We start from the raw sequence: 20,792 nt of genomic DNA, 5'->3' as shown, positions 1-20,792 counted from the left end.
CCATGCAAGTGGAAGGTGGCCATAGTCTCAACCCTTCTAAAAAAAACAGAAGAAAAAACCTGCTGCTGATCCTGTAGTATTAGGTAACTACAGACCTTTCTCTCTTCTTCCTTTTCCTGTTAAGATATTGGAATGTTATGTTAGCAGTGCCATCTTCAATATCTAGAACGGTATTCACTGCTTGAGGAGGAAAAATGTGGGTTCAGGCCTGGTCACAGCACTGAGACAGCCCTCCTGAGTGCATTGGATGAGCTGGGCTGAATGGTTGATAACGACCGATGCATGGTATTGATTCGGCTGGATCTATCAGCAGATTTTGCCATGGCAAGCCGCAACACCCTACTCGATGCGATTAGGATTATTGGGTGTTGGTGGTACTGTGTTAAAATGGATAGGATCATACCTACAGGACCGTGCCAGGCGGTGGCTCTGCAGCCCTTTTGTTCAGACTTTGGATACATCCAACATGGAGAACCTCAAGAGTCTGCACTTAGACCGGTTTTATTTAATATCTATATGCATCCTCTGATCTCCATGATCGAAGTGCACAACATTTAGCTGATCAACTATGCAGATGATAAGCAGTTGATTTTATCCTGTAGTAAGAATCAGCAAGATGTGATATCCTCCTTCCAGGGGCGCATAACCAATATTGTAAAATGGATTAACGTAAACTCCCTTAAACCGAATGGAGATAAAATCTGTCTGGCCTCTTCCAACAGAAGTGGTGCGTAACCTGAGTGGCAGATTTGATGCTCGGCTCTCTCTTGAGTAGCACGTAGATAAAGCGACCGGTATATCCTTTGCCTTACTGCGTGGCCTCAGGAACTTTTTCCAGTGTTGTCATTACACGCCAAATCTCCAACTTCACGTGGCATGGTGCTTAGCCGGCTTGACTGCTGTAATGACATCCTTCTTAGAGCTCCCAATTTTCTAATGAAGAGATTTTAAAGGGTGCAGACAGTTGCTGCAAAATTAGTGCTGGATCGGTCTAGAAGATCTTCTGCCTTCCATGCTCTTAGGAAACTTAATTGGCTCCAGGTGGAACTGAGGATTCATTTGAAGGATCTGTGCGTTGTGTTTAGCGCTTTACAAGGAAAGGGTCCTGTTCTATTAAAGCGTTGACTGAAACAATATGTTCGCTAGAGACACCTACAGTCTGCCATGGCCAACCTTGTGCAGGTACTCAAAACTCGACAAGGAGGCAGAACATTCTCTACTGCTGCTGCTCAATTATGGAATAAGCTTCCAGCCACATTGAGGTTGCATACAGATTTGCTTAAATTTAGAGAAACCCTGAAAACTTGGCTTTTTACTGGTGACTCTTTACTGGTGACTCTTCCCATATTGAAATGGCTTTGCGTTAGTGCCAGAATTGGTCACAGTGTGCTTTATAACTGCTATACATAAATAAGGTGCTTGGTAGAAGAAACCAGAAAATGATTAGAAGTTTAGACCACCTCTTTATCATATGACTTGAGGGGGATCATTTCAATTTTTTAGCTAAATATGGAGAGGATTCTCTACCTGAGGGCCAAGGAGCCTGTAATTCAGAAAATAAAGGCATAAAACGCTATTCTTCGGCATGCTGCTCATTTTCTAAGGCCAGAGCTGTTACGATGCTTACTCATGTCCAAAACCCTTACAACTGTGGCTTAAAATCAAAATACAGAACACTTCGTAGCCAAAAACAGTTTGCAATGTATCTTTCCCAACAGTCCAGTTAAAACATCTACAGCATACAACAATAAGCAGAAGGAATGAAAATACTTACCAGGGACTGGAAGGCATTGTTGGCAACATGATTTCCTAGCATAGGAACCAGAATGGTCAGTGAACTATCCTTCTAAAGAGCAAATTTTGCAAAAGATCTTAGGACGATGTTATCTCGTGTCCCTTCATTCTGACCTCATCAAGTCCTATACAACCGTAATCTGCATAGCTTAAAATCAGAAGGATATCTGCTTTGATGGAAAAGTGTAGAACCCTGTATAATACTTTAAGCTGGAAGCCCCAAATATGCGGCAAAATATTTCATGACTATCAGAAGGGCCTCCCTAGCCAATAAACAACCTTTAAGGTCATGTTTTGCTGGTGTTTGATTTTCCACCTCCTATTCTGGTGATGACCATGAACATGGAGAGGCAAGGACAACAAAAAAGGGATGAGCATGGAGAGACAAGGACAAAAATGAAAGACTCAAGTAGATGTTCTAAGACACACTTAATGATGTCACCTTCACTTGCTCCAGAAACATCTATGCCACAGTCTCTCTAATCAGCTCCATTAGCCCAACTTTAGACATCTTTTCAGGTATAAACTAGATTTTGACTTACTGTGTTATGAGCTATCACAGCCCACCCTAGCTGCAGGCAAATAACCTCCACTTCACCAAGAAAAAACAGTCTCTATCTCTTTGATTAGCGTTTTCAGGCTTACATACCACTGTTACCTCAGTAGTAGCACATATTGTTTTGTCAACAAAGCAAGGGCTGGTATACTGCTATTATTGGGATAGCACTTTCCTGTATCTGCTATATATTTCAAGTGAGAATCACATACCAAGCTTGCCATCATTCTGCCAAAAGGACAATTCCACAGCCACCTGTCTGCATCATTTCAAAATAAACAAGCCCAATCTAAGAAGTTCTTTTTTATCATGTCTCCATCTCGCAGAGAGCTCCTCATCCACCTATTGATAGTAGGATCTGGAGTTTCCATCAGACATGGCTGTACATTTTAAGGAATCATTCACCAGAGAAACCAACACTAGCAAGGCCAGCTGATGACCACTAGAAGACAACATGAAGCACATTTACATTGAAGCAAGCCTTTCTTGCCCAGGCTAAATGGAACACACCAAAGTGGATCATCAGATATGACCTCCTCATCTGCTTTCTTGTCCAAGCCCCTTACACTATGGGGTGGCAGTAGCCACACTAACGGGCATTCCAACACCAATCCATTAGCCATTTTCCATTTCTTTTCCCCACCAGTTGCTGAAGCGTCTCCTTTACAGTCCATCCAACCCGAGGAGAGGCAATAAAAAACGATACATACTAAACAATTCCTGTTTGTTATCCAGCTGGGTGCACAAGTTTACTATGCCACAATGAATCAGAACCACATGTCTGTTTTTACATTTTGTTAAGGATGGTCCAGAACCCTGTTGTTAGTAAACAGTGCAACAATGAAAATCAGGCCCTAGGGATTTTGAGGGGCTTGGACCTTAGGTAAGTAGTGATGATTGGATCTTGTTACATATGGTGAGGTTGAATGGCAGCAGTACTGAGAAGGTGAGCTTGGTTGCAAAGTGTACCAGGGCCCGGTGAACTGAAGGTCACCGTTTGAATTTCAGCTGCCACATACTGTGCTGTCCGTCCTGAGGTATTGTAAAGCTGGATACTGTGCAAGGACTTTGTTCTGCATGTGTAAATAAAGCGAGAAAGTCCATACTGATAACAGAATAACACAGAATGAACAGCTTGAACAAGAGCAGTTAAGAGGCACAACCCATGATGTGTTCATGAACTGAGGGAATTTTGTCGGAATGACAGAAGGCCTCAGCTCCCAAAGTTGTTACCGCAGAGTATTAATATCAGACGATACGTCTTCCACTCACACGCATCAATGAAGCAAAGGTTTTGAGACGCATTAGAGAATACAGGAATGTACATGACTTTGAAGCAGAATTTATTTCATATTCATGAAATGAGGAATTTAGTGTGAACACAAGGAGAGGCCAGACATCGCTAGGTTCTTATCAATGGTCTTTTCTATGACAGAGGGCAATTCAACTTTGATAAAAAAAGTAACCTTATTGTTGTTTTGCAGGCACCATGCTTGTTCTGAAGGTGCCTTGTCTATATTCCCTTTAGTTTATAAAAAAGTGCTGTTGCACATTGTCAAAGAGTGACGTGAATGGGCTGAAACTGATCCTTGGGATCAGGTGGAAGCCAAGCTACTACAGAACATCGTGAGAGGGTAAAGCACTGGAACCAGACGGGTATAAGGAGGTAATGCTTGAATAACTGTGCCTCAACCCAGATACAAGTTCTTAAAGTAGTCTCTCTCCTGGAGATAAGTTACTCAGTCACCGAGTACTTGATGGGTATAAAGAATGGCACGGAGTGGGCTATTTGAATGAGGCCTCCACGAGGAGGGGAAACAAGGGAAAGGTACACAAACAAGGGGGGCATGCCACTTACAGGATCATTGTAGGTTACGCATTCCACCTCGGTGTAAAATACAGAGACAAGGAAAGGTGAATAACCATTGCTTGATGCTTTTAATAGCATAAACACCACGTTTCAACGTTGTACACGCAAACATAATGTGGTGTACCTTTCACTCACAAGGTTCTAAGGAACAAAGGGAAAAGATGGGCAACTTATGTGCTTGGGTACAAAATCCGTATCTTCAAGTTCATTTCTAAATAGCTTGTGAGCATGAGGTAAGACAGGCAGGGGAACGGTATTTTGAGCATACTGTAGTGGCCCAAATAATAAAATGATGGTAAACCATGCTTAAATTAAGAGAGGGAATCCCGGAAATTATGTAAACTACACAGATGGGAACAATGAGGAGTTCCTTGAATCCACACTGGTGTAATAAAAACATTACACGCCCCATCTGGGAATGCCATAAAAGCAGGGCTCCCAGTGAAGAAGTGTAAGGGGCCAATGATGCATACTCTGGACGCAACATCTCGGATTTGGAAGGTTGCTGCCCCCTTGCAGGAGAACTCTGAGAATCTTTAATGTGCTACTGTTCTCTCCTTTTTTCTCCCTGTGGGATCGAGCTAGAATATTTACAGCAATGAACAGGTACGTTCCATTGTGTGCCTCCTAATGGAGCCCTGTATAGCGCATGTTCTATTGCATGAAAAAGTGCAGGTTAAAAATAAGATTACGTACACCACTGAATGCCGTACTCCGAGGCTCATTATTTTTACCTTCATATACACAAGCATCGAGTGTCCACACATCAGATGGGTAGAATTCAATATTCTAAGGATAATACCACCAGAATCCGCTTAAAGAACGTGTCCATCCCCACCTTGATGTGAAAACTCCTAGGCAAATGTTGTGGAATAATGACACCGTCCGCGAGAGTAACAAACACTACGCTTAATACTGCCTCGGGAACCTGAACCGTGACTGGTTGGTCCAAAGGAACACTGCCATAGGAACACAATGTGTGTTGACCAGGGGCCCTATTACCTTGCACACGTGATACTAGGTAAGTGGTACGAATTTACCCATGTAAGGTGATCATATAAGCTTTAAGCATTTCAAGTATTCTCGTTAGCTACAAAGTAATCGTGCTTAAAAAAATATGTGCCCAGCTGCAAAATTATAAGGGGTTGTGTTAAATGTAGGCCGTCAGCATACTCACTTGTGTTCAGAAAGATCCACACAGGAGTTTTGAACCAGCTAGCAGCCGTGGCGAACGAAGCTAGCCATTAGAAAATGTAACACTTACATTCCATTTTGCTTTGATTTGGCATTTTTCTGCATCATTTTGTCCTTGTTCTTTTTAAATATCCGTCCAAGTCCCTTTAATTTTACCTCCTTTCTAGAAAATAAATACAATCGTTGTTTATTGAGTCAAGCAAACCCTACTTTTATGACTCAGATCAAACCTTTACACATTGCTCACAAGATTAAAATATTAACCAGGTATTTCAAATATTAACTAAATTAGTTAAGGCGTTAAGAACACACTGCTCAGTCATAAGAAAATAAACTCTGCGACCACAGATAGTTTTAGCTGCCTGCCGCAGCTCATGTCATCAACAGCAAAAACATACAGAGAGAGAAGCGCTGGATCAGTCCCCCTTTGACAGTGGTTGGTTTGTATCTGATCTCTTCTGTCTTAATGTGAAGAAAGGGAAGAATTAATAACGTGTGTTATGTCACTGGTGTATTAAACGTTCACCATTAGCTATGGGCGATTAGTTGTGTCTGCCCACCTGACGAAGGAGTGCCTCCTCTTGCAGTCCATGGACCGTATAGAGAAACATCTATCCTCTGCACTGGATGTGAATGTGTGTTATCATATGTGTTTACACACTCCTGCTGATGCTGCCCTAATAGTATAACTTTGCACCTACATTTGGCTCTGCTTTTAAATGTGATTTGTGCCCAGAAAGGTGATTCCACACTCCTGCTGAAGCTGCACCTAGTGTAGTTTTTACAGATACATGTGACTTTATTGCTAAATATGGTACCGAAACGCTTCTAATATTGCACACAGTGATTTTACACCTAAAAGTGATTTTACAGTTTGACACCTACATTTGTTCTTGGCTCCTATAAGCTTCCACAATCATGCTAACGTTTCACCAAGGGTGATTTTACACTTCAATGTGCTGTCAACTAACTGTGATGTCATACTGGTGCACGCTCTTAACACCGGACTCCCATCATTACCCACACGCTCCTCAGGGAAAGTAACCAGACAGCATAATATCACAATAAATCAAACCGTCTGGACCGCCATCCGTAATAAAGCTACTCCAACACTGATACAGACTAAACACTACCAAAGACCAGCCCCACAGTCCTCCCACTAGCTACAACTGTGCCTGGAAACAACCTTGATCTGTCAACCAGACTGTCCACATTAGCATGATTCAGATGAAGTGTGGTTACTTTCCCCATACTTGATTAGAGCCACTTACTACTGATAAGGACACAGATCTCATACCTGTTGCACAAAATTAACTGCTTGAAATCACACTGAAGCGTTAGAAATGCTACTTACGTTTCTATCCTCATCCAAAATTTTGATAATGCTATTGCACTCAAGAAAACCTGGTTCTTCCAATCCTCTATGCCAGTAACTTATGGCTAGAACAAGATCCTCAATGTCCATAGAGCAGAAGAAAGAGTGGAGTTGCAGAGTTTTACCAAGGCAAGTTCCTCAAATGCAAAATGATAGTCTCAAACTCCTCCTTGCTCCAGTAACATAAGTATGAAGATTGAAAAAACAGCATCTAAACCACAAAGGATGAACATGGTATACACCTGACAATTTCACTGAAAGATTTGACACCACTGATCAACTCATCACTCCTTGTTACCAGATTTTCTTGCAATATTTCAACTGCTGGTGGAAAAACAGATGAAGGCTCTCACACATCCTTCTTCAAATCCTTCCTGTCGGACAACAATGCACAATAATGTTACGCCTTTCCAATCCAAAAACGGCTCTAAACCTGTACCTACTTTTCAATACTTTGCCATCTTTGTCAGGCCATATGTGCTTCATGTCATTTAAATGTATTGATTGCTGTGGCAGCCTCAGTCTGGAACTAAAGGTCCATCGCATTGCAGCCTGAAGATGAATTTGTATCAGAAATTTGCAGGGTGTAAAAGTGCTATCAGAACTGTGTGGAGAAGCTGCAATTGTTCACTAGAGTGTTGATGGGCAGTTTGCTGCTGGAAACACATAGGTCACTCTGCATGTCAATGTTTTAGTGATATGGATGAGGAGGACATTTGACAACTCATAAAAAGTCTGATTTGAGCATTCTGGAGCACTAACGATAATTTATTTGACAAAAACAAACCCTTAATGTTTTCATTTACAACAGTACCCTCTGTAGGAAATGCTTTCAGTTTTGCACCTTCAATTCCATTGGAATGGCATTCAGGTGTGCCACACTTTTGTCAAATACAGAGTGTAAGCTCTTGAGAGTTTCATTAGACCATTTTTTATGAAATTGCGTAGAACACTGGGAAACCCACTGACAGACCACTGCAGGTGTTGGGAGCACATGCTTTAATCAGAACATCAGACTTTTTTTTTCCTCATGAGGCCGAGGAAGACAGTGTGGGCTTAAAGAAAACATGTTCTCATTTTAGATTTTGGAGTACTGTCCTTAGCCTCTAGGAGAAAACCAGGAGAGAAAACAGTTTTTTCACAAACATGGTTTATCAAATCCCAGCAGAAAATAGGCATTTTTCACAAGGTAAAATTATCTTAGAAAAACACATCACAATTCCCAAAATTAGTATAGCACAACCAACAAACGATTTATCTTGTGACTAAAATGTATGATCTCCCTTCACATTTGTTCCTTTTTGTAACCATTGAAAACAGGCTTTCATTACACATAATGTCAAAGGGGACAATGTCTCCGAGCCCACTACCACCTGCAACAACAGATTGTTCATGCTGTGGCCAGCCAATCAGGATTGACCAACCACCTTTAAATGTTATGTTAAGTGTATTTTAGGGTGTGCATGTCACCAAGGGAGCTATCCTGGTGCCAGGAGACATGCCAGGTCCTGACCTGAACCTTGTTAAAGAGGCAGGTTTTGAGTCTCTTGTAAAACTCAGAGGCGGCGATAGTTACTTTAATGTGCAAGGGGAAGTCGTTCCAAGCTTTCTGAGCTAAATGCAAGAAGGCTTGGCTGCTGATTGTAGCTCTGCAGATGCATGGGGAGTGAGCCAGCAGGAGCCTGGCCGAGACGATGATTCTGGATGGTGTCGAAGTTGATGCAGTTTACAGGTAGGTAGCGCAAAGACTGTGTTGTGCCTTGTATGTTAGAGTGAGAAGCTTGAAGAGAACATGTTTGTGAACTGGGAACCAGTGTCGTTATTTTGAGGTGGTATGTGATGTGGGTGGGGAGAAGAGTCCGAGCACAAGTCTGGCTTCTGTATTCTGGATGACCTGGAGATGTTTAGTTAAGTGGGCGGGTATGCCTTTGCAGAGAGCAGTGCATGCTTGTCTAAGTTCAGCTGGCCACCAGGCCAGAGTCCATAGAGGGTGTCCTTTCTGTAAAGGAGAACTTCTGTTTTGTTGGAGTTGACCTTCAACCAGTTGGCAACTTCTAACATGCATGTGGCAAAGGTGGTACAGGTGTTCAGCATGCTGTTGGGAGACGGAGAGGATGAGCTGGGTGTTGTCAGTATGAGAGATGTGTTGATTCCATAGGATCTCAGGATGTCATTGAGCGGAGTCATGAATATGTTGGAAGAGGGTAGGGCTAATTGAGGATCCATGGTGGACTTCTTAGATCACGTTGGTGGTGGTAGAGGTGTAAGGTACTAAGATGACTGATCATCCTGTGAAGAAGAAGCAGATCACTTGAAGCGCAGGTTGCCCTATTCCACAGTCATGAAGGCGCTGGATGAGGATGGGGTGGGAGAGTGTCAAATGCAGTGGAAAGGTTGGACAGGAAAAGTGCTGCTGTGTCTCCTCTGCCCAGGATTATACAAATATTGCTGATGACCGCGATTAGGGCAGTTTTGGTTCTGCACCTGACTCTGAAGCACGATTGAGAGAGTTCAAGGTGGTGGTTGTCACTGAGATAGTCCAAACGTTGTATGTTGCCAACCAGACCACAGTTGGACACCAATAGTCCAGATATCACTAATATTTTCTAGAAGCTAACCCCTTCATGCCCAACCTGTTTAAAGGCAAGTTTACTCAAATAATTGAGCAACCTTTCTGCGTACGGTTACAACTTTGTGCCAATTTGTTTGTACTTGCGTTGAGACATTTTTTCTGTATCAGATAACCTTTCCATTGGAATTAAAATGGGAAATTGAGGTTTTGGATCCCCAGCCCCTTTTCCTAGTCCCCCGTGATGGACCAGCACAGACTTTCCAAAAAGAAGCTGAAGTCCAACCTTTTTTGGAACATTTCATGCAGATTCATCAGATAGTGCCAAAGTTTTTAAGTTGACAAAAAAAACTTTTCCTATGAAAACTCTGATCTCACTGTAACTACTCTGGTGCCATCACCACCAAACATACATCTTGATTATTATTTTCTGTGTTAGACTTGGCATCCTTGGCGTGGTCTCCCCTAACTTTTTGCCTCTGTTTCCCAGGTTGTTGTGTGCAGGTACTCCTATGTAAAATGTATGTGTTATTGGATTCCCATGATTGGCATATTTGATTTACTGGTAGTCCCTAGTACAGTGCACTAAAGGTGCCCAGGGCCTGCACAAAAATGCTACTAGTGGGCCTGCAGCACCGGTTGTGCCACCCACATTAGTAGCCCTGTAAACATGGCTCATACCTGCCACTGCAGTGTCTGCGTGTGCAGATTTTAACTGACAATTACTGTACCCACTTGTCAGGCCTAAACCTTCCCTTTTCTTACATGTAAGACACCCCTAAGGTAGGCCCTAGGTAGCCCCATGGGCAGGGTGCAGTGTGTGTTTAAGGCAGGTCTTATACTAATGTGTTTTGTATGTCCTGACAGTGAAATACTGCCAAATTCGGTTTTCACTGTTGCAAGGCCTATCTCTCTCATAGGTTAACATGGGGGCTACCTTTAAATATGATTAAAGCGAGGATTCCCTTTGAGGGCAGATAGACATGTGGAGTTTGGGGTCTCTGAGCTCACAATTTAAAAATACATCTATTAGTAAAGTTGGTTTTGAGATTGTGTGTTTGAAAATGCCACTTTCAGAAAGTGGGCATTTTCTTGCTTAAACCATTCTGTGACTGTTTGTGGATTCCCTGTATGGGTCAGGTTTAGAGTTGGGCTGTTTGCACCTATCTCTAGACAGTGACACAAGGGGAGCTGGGGTGTAGCCTGCATATCCTGATGAGCCATCTGCGCTAGGAGGGAGGGAAGGAGTGGTCACTTACACCTGAAAGGGCTGTACCTGCTCTCACACAATACAGTTTCCAACCCCCTGGTGTGTGTCTGGGGCCTGGCCTGGGCAAGGCAGGATTTCACAAACAAGAGAGACTTTCCTTTGAAGTAAGTCTACTTCAAAGGCCCAAATGGGTATAAGAAGAGCGCCCAAAACCACAGACTTTAGATCACTTCTGGACATCAAGAGGAACCTATGCCAGCTGAAGAGAAGTGCTGCCCTGTCTGTGACTGTGCTTTGTGGAGCTATGCTGCAGTTGCTGCTTCTGCCTGTGCAAGGGGACAAAGACTGGACTTTGTTGTGCATTCCTGCTTGTGAAGAAATCTCCAAGGGCTTGTCCTGAGAGGCCTCCTGTTGCTGAAGTCTTAGGGCTATCAAAGACTTCCCCCTGCAAGCACCTGGACTCTCTGCTGAAACTCCTGCCCTGCCAAGTGGTGCCCTATCCAATTCCTGGGGCCTTAACAGGTGAAGCTGGCAGACCAAGATTGAAAATCCACACACAGACCGCTATGTGGGGAAAATATCGATGCACCTACTGAGACGCAACTGAAAAGACGCGCCGCAGGCTTCGCGGCAGAAATCAACACTTCACCAGTATCGCGGCTGGAAGATTGACGCACGCAGCTGGAGAAACAACACGCAACACCCTCTAATGGAGGCTGATAACGTCGCAACCCACATAACCTGGTTTTGCTGATAATGTGTGGAAGGATTTTTGATGCAAACCTCCGTGGGCGCAGAAAAACAATGCAAGGTCTGCCCGGACCCGAGTGCCTGCCCAGATTGATACATCTCTCCCCTGCAGAGAGGAAAAACGACACACGCCGACCCGACCGGAGAAGGAGAAATGACGTACGGTCTCGCTTGTGGGAGAGAAATCGATGCATCGCGAACCTTTTCTGAGGCACACTCACCCGTGCATGTTATTTTGACGCAACCCAGGTGCTTTTCAACGCTAACAGTGTTATTATTGTTTTCTCAAAGATTTAAGACTATTTTTCTTTTAAAATTTATTACTTGTGTATGTTGGATTTTTTGTCATTTTGGTCTTGTTTTGTTTAGATAAATATTTCCTATTTTTCTAAACCTGTGTTGTGTCATTTTGTAGTGTTTTCACTGAGTTACTGTGTGTGTTGGTACAAATACTTTACACCTAGACTCTGAAGTTAAGCCTGACTGCTTGTGCCAAGCTACCAAGGGGGGAGTGGGGGTTAACTGAGGGTGATTCTCCTTTACTCTGACTAGAGTGAGGGTCCTTTCTTGGACAGGGGGTAACCTGACTGCCAACCAAAGACCCCATTTCTAACAGTCTGCATCATGAAATAAGCAACACGTCAGAGCTCTGGTGTGGCTTATTAATGATGTAAAGAGTGGAAGATGCACATACACATATAAGTTACTTACCCTGTAGCCAACTGTTTATAGTGTATAATAATACCACAGATTCACATGATGGGCATAGGCTTCCCATGAAGTGTTGGGTTTGGACATTTGAAACATATGTTTTCTTCTGATAAGTTTTAATCAAAAGAATAGTTATGACTCTACCCTTGGTCCACAATGCACCAGGACACCAGTAAGTCCTTGGTAAGATGAAACTGTTTATAGATCAACGATAAACACTTTCTGTGTTGCATATTCATGTGCAAAACAACTTCAGGAGCTGGTAGGTGATATTCTCCAATAACGGCTAAAATATGCCAGTAATATGATTTTGCCGTTTTATGAGACAAGGTTGGAATGTTTTGCCACATTACAATATTTAAGTTATTTATTTCAGCTGTGTATAATCACGAAGTAATTCAGTAAGTTGACATTGCTAATGGCACTTAAAGTAGGGAGGCCAAACCAAGTCTAACTCTGCAGTGAGGTGTTGACAGTCTGAAAGCTAAGAAAATTAGTTTTTATAAATAGTTTTTCTAAGCTTTATATCATCAAACTGTTGTAACTAAATAACAAACCTGGTAATATCTTAATAGATACACTGGTAATCGTGGGATCAATAGTACCACCTCCATATCTACTGACAAACTGCTTTCTGCCTAAGCATATTGGCTACCTTCTAGCAGTTAAGTTAACTGTATATGATCTATAGTTTATCTTATAGTCAAACATAATCCATTGGTAGGATTATATCATGTCAATCACAACTGTGATCTTGTTTAGTGACCATTTGAAGTTTGGATCAGATGAAGTGAAAAACAAGATTTTTGTTTTTGAGTAATAGATGTTCAGGGGCCATATAAGGAATACTGCACACTTTCCTTGTTTGCGCCATGGCGCACCTTACAAAAAGGTGCCGGATGGAAACAGGAACAGTGCACCACATTACGAAATGAGCTGCCCCTGTGTCTACCGCGGAATGGCCAGGCTCAGGGGGCAGTGCATTCAAGTGAAATGCAACAGAGAAGCATAGAACTGGCTAACGCCCCTGCATAAAAGGGCCTTCGACCATGTTCTATCACCTCAGCAGGGACGTCAATCAGGATATTGATTAGTATTAATTAGTCTACTCTGGCTTTTGGCTGGAGAGAGTGGTGGTTATGATAAACTTGGCCCTTTCTGCAAGGTCATCACAAACTTTTTTGCCTCCATTCTTCTGAGTTCTGAACCAGTTTTTGTAGGCTTTTAGGCGTTTGCACACTTTACCATGGCTAACCAGTCCTAAAATTCTTCCGCTCTTTCTGAACATGGTACAACTGGCTTATACACCATTAGCGCATTAACTTTACTTATAAGTCCAAAGTCACGAGGTTCTATGTGTACCCAGGGTCTGTAAATTAAATGCCAATTGTGGGCCTGCAGTACTGATTGTGCCACCCACCTGAGTAGCCCTTTAAACATGTATCAAACCTACCATTACAGCCTGTGTGCAGCATTAAACTGTGATTTCAACCTGTCAAAAGAAACCTTTTGTGAGGCCCAATCTTTAATTTTTAATAGATATAAGTTACATGTAGGGTAGGACCTGGACAGCCTGGAGGGCAGGGTGCAGTGCATTTAAAAAGTTGGACATGTTATTTTAAGATTTACACGTCCTGGTAGTAAAAAACTCTTACATTTATTTTTCGCTACTGCAAGGCTTACCTCTCCTATAGGATAACACTGGTGTTACCTTATTACATTTAATAAGCTGTAATTTTCAAGGGAAAACAAATAACCAGTTCATGTTTGGTGTTTTTGGAACTGTAATGAAAAATCCTCTTATGGTAAAGTCAGATTTTAAATTACAATTTTGAAAATGCATAGTTAGAAATTTGGCATGTTCCTCCCTTAGCCACGTAGTGCATGCAGCCTCCCTCTGGGTACCTGATATAATTAGTGGAGCTTAGACACCAACTTTCAGTCCACTTCTAGACCTGTAGAGGCTCTGCCAGGAAGGACTGCTGTGCTGCTGAAAGGACTGCCACTCAGCTGGTCTGCTGCCTGCTACCCTCTGTTACGGACTCTGCACAGCCCCAAATGGGCCAACTGGTGCCAAAACCGTGTCACTCACACTGCCTGCCTATGTGAAGTTCAGTCAACCTGACCCTTCGTGCTAAAGCATCAACCGCTCATGGGGTGCACCACTGCAGAGCTCCAGCCCGACCATTTGCGACAACTACAACAACAACAGGATGTTTGCGATACAACAATGACTATCTGTGATGCCAGGCCTGCTTGTCATGATACAATGGCGACATCCACTATGCTCTGCTTTCTGCGCCCCCTCCACCATGAACAGGACTTTTTTGCATTGGACTCCGAAGGAAATTTTCAGCGGGACTAACCTGGTTCTTGGGTCTGGTCTGTGCCCCACCACAGTCAGACTGAATTTGTGGCAAATGGGGTTTTCATTATCATTCTTACGTACGGACATTTGGTAAGTTCTAAGCTTCTCTGAACTCAGTGGGATCCCTCTGTCTATACTATACTGAGCCACTGGACTCGCCCATGGAGAACCCATCTGTAAAGAATCCAACCTTACGATGCTCACAGATGCATCTCAGTAGGCAGACAGCACCGCCATGGCCAACAAATTAACATGGTCCGTTTCACTTGTGACTCCCAGTCTTGGAGGACCAGATAACCACGAGTGGCACTTAAGGCTTTTTGGCACTATTTTCACTTAAATCTTTAAAACAATATGTCTCTGGTTCTACTGATTCGATTTGTGTCATTTTTATTGTGATGTGTTATACTTTGCTCTACTTTTCTACATTAGTGTGGGATTTGTCCTGTGTTGTGTTTTCACTTTATTACTGTTTGTAGTGTTGCATGAATAGTTTACATATTGCTTCTAAGTTAAGCCTGATTGCTATGTGCCACGCTACCAGAGGGTTGAGCACAGGTTAATCTGGGGTTTGCTTATGACTTCACCCTGACAAGGATTGTGTTTTCGGCTTGAGAAGGGTTTCATCCCCACCTATACCAGTAACTAGTTTCCTACAGGTTACTATTAACTCAATCATATTCTACTGAATGATCTACAAAACTAGCACATAGCTGTTGTCGCCAGTGATTATCTTTCTTGCCCTAGGGGCACTAGGTTATGAACTGCAGAGCACTGGCCTCTAAACCCAGTTTGAAAATGTTTAGTAAGGTCATTGTCAGTTGCCCGATTTTGTAGTTAATTTAAAAAGATGTTTCACAAACAATTTGCCATCTGCATGGAGTAAAGGGATTAGGCGATAACAGCCAGGATCAGATTTGACCCACATTTGTAAACTGAATGGATAACAGTTGTAGAGATATGCTTTTAAGGAAAGAACAGAATGTGAATGGCATGTGCATTCTTGTTAGGCCATTTGGAAGGTTGGGGGACAGAATGCTGGAGACTGGGGAATGAAGAGGAAGCTGGGAGTTATTGATGCTGTACAAGAAGATATATTTCTGGAATAAAAGATTTCCTAACCCCTACCAGCTTGCGCAATTACTACATAACTGGCGACGAGGAGAGGATTTGAACCCATGCGTGCATAGCACAATGGATTAGCAATCCATTTCCAGGATGGTGAAATTTGACTAGTCACGGAAATTTCAGTAAGTAAGAATGATAATGAGAACTTCTCTTGTGGGAACCTTGCTTCATTAAGGCTACTGATATATCGTGATGGCAGCCCAGGTACGGATTGGTTTAGAGCCAAACGATTAATGCTTTTTTTTTTTTTTTTATCGTACCAGGCTTCAGTGAAGTAAATTTGACAACGTTTCAAGAGCTTGCTGGATTCTCATACAATTTAGTAATATTGATCTTACAAGGGGGATACAGGATATTATAGTCATACTTAGAGATACTTCACCTGCAAGCATCACAAATATTCATCTACTCATGGAATGAGTGGACTTGTATAATTCGTCTTATAAATCCTGCCTCTTTGTTCACATAATTGCATGCATGTTCTTCCTTAGCTTTTCAAGTTGCCGGATGTCATTAAACTGAACAAAAGGATTCAACATGTCAATTTTTTCCTATATCTTCTTTTTTTCTTATGCACTAGAATGTCATTTTTGCTGTCAAAATGTTAATTTAAATGTTAATAAAAAGGTACTGTATTTGAGATAAGAAATTAAAGATGTTTTGAAGTAGTATTTCCCAAGATGTTATTAATCCAAAAGTAAGAACTTTTGCCTAAAATTCATGAATTAAATTTTGGGACTAAAACTAATTTTTTTTAGGTCGAGCGCACAAGCGCTTTGACCTGTATTAAGTATTGTGGGCTTTTGACCACACCCTTAACACAGACATCACTTTCACTCATTCATCGCCTTGCCTTTCAAAAATCACTTGAAGTCATTGGTAAATTCTTCACGTTTGTCATGCCTTGAGGCTGTTTTTGTCATGCCTTGCAGACTGCTCCTGTTCCATGGATTATTGCACGATTGCCGATATACTTCAGCGTGAGTGAACTACTTTTTTTTGCCTTTCATGCTGCATGGCGGCCATGGTGTTCACAGTGTGAACAAGCACAACAGTGTGAACTCGATCAGCGGTATTGGAGCCTGGTCACATTGTTCAGAGTAACCTAATCAGAGTTATGTCTTGTCTCTCTTCCCTTAAAACACTTGAAATTGGTAAATATTTTACATAAAACAGAAATCCACAAAGCAAAAGCGGCGCTCCCGGCACTGTGGGAGAGATGATACTACAATATTCACTGCACTCTGGATACTCGCCCCATAATGCTTCATAGGGCATTTCTTTTATAAAACAGTTTTGCCCATCGTTCACCGTATTGTGGTCCTAGGACAATGGGACCACCACCAAAACTTTCAGCATGATGTGCTCTGTCGAGGTCATCTCTGGGTTGCCACACCAGGTTATAGGGGACCCCAAATTAATAACCTATCCCACCATTCAGTGTCTTTTTAAGCAGTCTCATGGCTGGAATGTTTGTTTTACAGCTGGGAATAGCTTGTGTTTTAAGAGTCTTGTTTGCAATATTATTGCTTTAGGTCTCATACTCCTAAAAATATGTAAAGCCCTGTACTCTCTAGGGGCTAAATATATGATTACACTGTATTATTTATTGCCATTTTCTTTTTGTGTGGTTATGCTCTCTAGGGGCTAACTATATAGTTACACAACTGTGTTTCTTACAAATGCTATTTTCATTGTGGTGTCCTGTAGGGGCTGTTCTAAGCATTACAGTCATATCAATATATTAAAATATTTATTGTTCAGAAATGCTTTGCAGGGCATTACTTTAAAAAAACATTTTTGCTCATATCTCAGCCTGTGTGGTCCTAGGACAATGGAACCACCTTCAAAACATTGACAACATGCTCTTTCTGTCTACATCATCTCACAGTTAGTGGGACACCAAAATAACCCCTACCACCATTCATTATTTTTTTATGCTCTCTCATGGCTGGGCCATTTGTTTTACTGCTGGGAGAAGTTATGTTTATAAGCCTTGTTTGTAATATCATTCCAATAGGTCTGCTGGACTTGAAAATGTGTAATGTACTACCCCCTCTAGGGGCTAAATATATGGTTTCACTGTATTACTGTCTCATTCTTTTTTCATGTGGTTTTGCTCTTTAAGGGCTGACTGTATGGTTATATGACCATGTTTCTTCCAAAAGCTATTTTTATTGTGGCATCTTCTATGGGCTGTTCTGAGCATTACAGTCAACATACGCTATGATTTGCAGCACAAAACACACCCCATAATGCTTTGCAGGACATTACCTTTACACAGCGTTGTGCACATAACTCAGCCTGTTGTGGTCCTGGGACAATGGAACCACCTTCAAAACATTGTCAACATAATTTTTGCGTCCCCACACTAGGTTAGTGGGGACCCCAAAATAATAAACCCTTCCACAGTTCTGTGTTTTTTTTAAGCTTTGCCGTGGCTAGAACGTTTGTTTTACAGCTGGGGGAAGTTCTGTTATAAATGCCTTGTTTGTAATATCAGTGCAGTAGGCCAACTAGTCCTAAAAACACCCTCCAGGGGCTAAGTATATGGTTACACTGCATTACTTTCTCCTGTTTTTTTTTTTTCCATGGAGTCATGCCCTCCAGAGGCTAACAATATGGTTACATTACCATATTTCTTACAAATGATATTTTTGTTATGGTGCCTTCTAGGGGATGTTTTGAGCATTGAAGTCATAAAGCCAAAAATGTATTTCTGATAAAGGCTTATATGATAATTGTACCTGTTTTAATAACCTCTCCTTATTACTATTATTACCATAATTCAGGCCAAATTAACATTTTTATTACACTATGACCGTTTGAACACTCTTGATATGTTTGGCTGATCCTTCTAGTTTGATTCTCCTCTGTGGCTGTCTTGTGTCGTTTTTTGGAAATTGTGTTAGCAAGCCAGAAACTCTGATGGTGGGGGGGTGAAAGTGGTATTCTATTGGAATAAGCATGGCGGTTTGAAATTAGGATGCTAAATTACAACATTTTCATTTTTTGCTGCAGATAGAGGAAGAAGGTAAATGGAAGTGCTTTAGTTATATGCAGAACCATTGGAATTATATGTCAGGAAAAGACAAAATTATGAAGCAGAGTAGACCACTTTATGTGGCAGGAAAAGTACAGTTATGAATGTAAAATGCCAATAGCTCTAACTCAGGCAAATGCGAGACCTACTGCATTGAAATGCTTGTTGTTTTATAAGGTGATGTCCCATAATGTTTTTTAAACCAATTATGTCTGCTGTGTTAAGATGTTTTTCCTTCATTAATTTGTTGATAGGCTCATGATAATTTGAGATTTTGAGGCTAGTAGAAACTTTCTCTTCTACTGATGACTCTAAAAGGCTTACAAAGTGAGGTATCTCTTGCGTCAACAAAGGTATAAAAAATACTAGAGCCAACATGTTGAGTTATGATGTGTTTTGGTGGGGTGGCCACTTTTTCTCCTGTAAATGAGACAATAACCAGACAATGATAAGCAATCATGACGCAATAGATCTTCCTGTGGTTTTATTTCATTGTGCTAAGCGTATGTAGTGGGCATGGGATAATGTATATATAATCAAGGGAATCATCTGACAAAAAAAGATTTCAAATTTAGTAATTTGGAGCTGAAATCCCCTGTTACAATTATAGTTGCTTCTGAAAAGGTGTCTACCACGTTTTCAATCACCTCTGTCAATGTTGTTATTAATGAAGTATTTATGATGCACCAGGGATATATATAAATGATAATAAGAAGGTACCTTTTATTTATGAATTTATTGAATACTGCCAAACATGACCATTAAGATGAGAACTTCAGAGTTTAGGAAATTAACTATTTTTAAGTAGGGGTTTGCACAGGAAGCAAAAAGTTGATTGGACTCATGAAAAGACCTGATTTAGGCTTGGAAGAGGCAAATACTCTGTCACAAATGTGACAGATATCCCATCTGCCGTATTATGATCTCATTACATCCTATGGAGATCAAAATACAGCGACCAGGAGAGCCATCACGTTTGTGCCGAAGTATTCCATCTGCCAAGATCTAAATCAGGCCCCTTAGTTCTATCAATCTAATACAGGAGTGCCTGCTTAATATCTATGGCGTAAAAAGCCTTTTTCACTATGATCTCTAGTTGCGGAAAAGTGTCAGAAGTCCACTGAGGGTTGCACCACTCCCTGGGCCAGCCAAACGTTGACACAGAAAACCCAGCAGGTTGGCTTACACTGTTTACCACACTGTCTGGTTTTAGGTGGTAAGGCAAAGTGTAAACACCATGGGTTCTCCCAGTCCAAGCAACAACTTGTGGAGTCCATCTTTTGCACAAGATACCATTGTGGCTTTAAACATCACAGAGGGTGGTTGAGTTTCAACACTGCCCTGGAGCAGGGATAGTACCTGTGATAGTTCCCAGTGAGGGAACTAGGAAATTCTCAAAGCACCAACCAACACAGACAGAGAGACATCACCCAGAGCGGCTTGCAGCAAGGCTTTTAGTCACCACCAGGGTAAGGTGCTATTTGTTTTTCAAGACACTTTTGGATGCAAGGTGTGGAGTCATGAACAATTTTGAAAAGTCACAACAAATGCCACTAGGGCTGCTGAAAACAAGGCAAGCATTTCGGTGTCAAACCACTGACTAGTAAGACTGCACATATAACATTCATTCAGATTACAGATCCCAATTTTAAGGTGTATGCAAGTGTGTGACCAAGAGAGCGGATGAGGGTGTGCGCGCTCAGGCTCAGAATGAGAGTAGGTTGATGTGTGAAGCTTGAACAAGTTGTTGGTTACTCTGCAATCTCATTACTAGGATTCAGCACATCCAAATTCATCCTCCATCAGGTTGTGGAGTAAACTCCTAGTGGGTTTCAATTGTTCAAACACAGGATGTTCAGGCTGAAGTTACCTTGCTGCATACTATCACTGTCAACTCTTGGGTTAAAGCTCTTCAATTACCATCTTCACTATTCACAAGATCTACTCCCTGGCACCTCCTTTCAAATGTCTTCACCTCCCACATTATGCAGTGGTTCGTCATTTCGGCTTGGCCGGTGGCTACCACTTTAAGGTCAGGGTGACGTGAAGTTATAACTGCTCTTGCATGAATGTCAGTGTACCTACAGAAGACGGGCAGCTCAGCAGTTTGGTTCATGTTGAAAGTTAAGCATTTGGAAGAAACCTATGGTTAGTTCAAAGGGAAACCCTGTCCTTGTGAACCTGAAAGCATGGATCTAGTGCTGTAAGAGCTCGAGGCTCGCTA

General features: G+C 41.9%; 1 protein-coding gene across 5 annotated transcripts in view; it reads right to left on the bottom strand.

Moving 5' to 3' along the window:
- The window catches only part of FYB2 (FYN binding protein 2), a 408,342-nt gene that overhangs the window by 125,404 nt on the left and 262,146 nt on the right, over window positions 1–20,792 (bottom strand). For all 5 annotated transcript variants that reach the window (XM_069232598.1, XM_069232597.1, XM_069232596.1 and 2 more), the window contains exon 9: window positions 5,485–5,577. In XM_069232598.1, the coding sequence (XP_069088699.1) occupies window positions 5,485–5,577 (93 nt within the window). The remainder of the gene's footprint in view (window positions 1–5,484; window positions 5,578–20,792) is intronic.

This window comes from Pleurodeles waltl, chromosome 4_2 (genome assembly GCF_031143425.1).
Source record: "Pleurodeles waltl isolate 20211129_DDA chromosome 4_2, aPleWal1.hap1.20221129, whole genome shotgun sequence".
NCBI classification, from domain to species: Eukaryota; Metazoa; Chordata; class Amphibia; order Caudata; family Salamandridae; genus Pleurodeles; species Pleurodeles waltl.
Note: the sequence above shows the minus strand (reverse complement) of the source record. Positions and strands in the feature narration are given on the sequence as shown.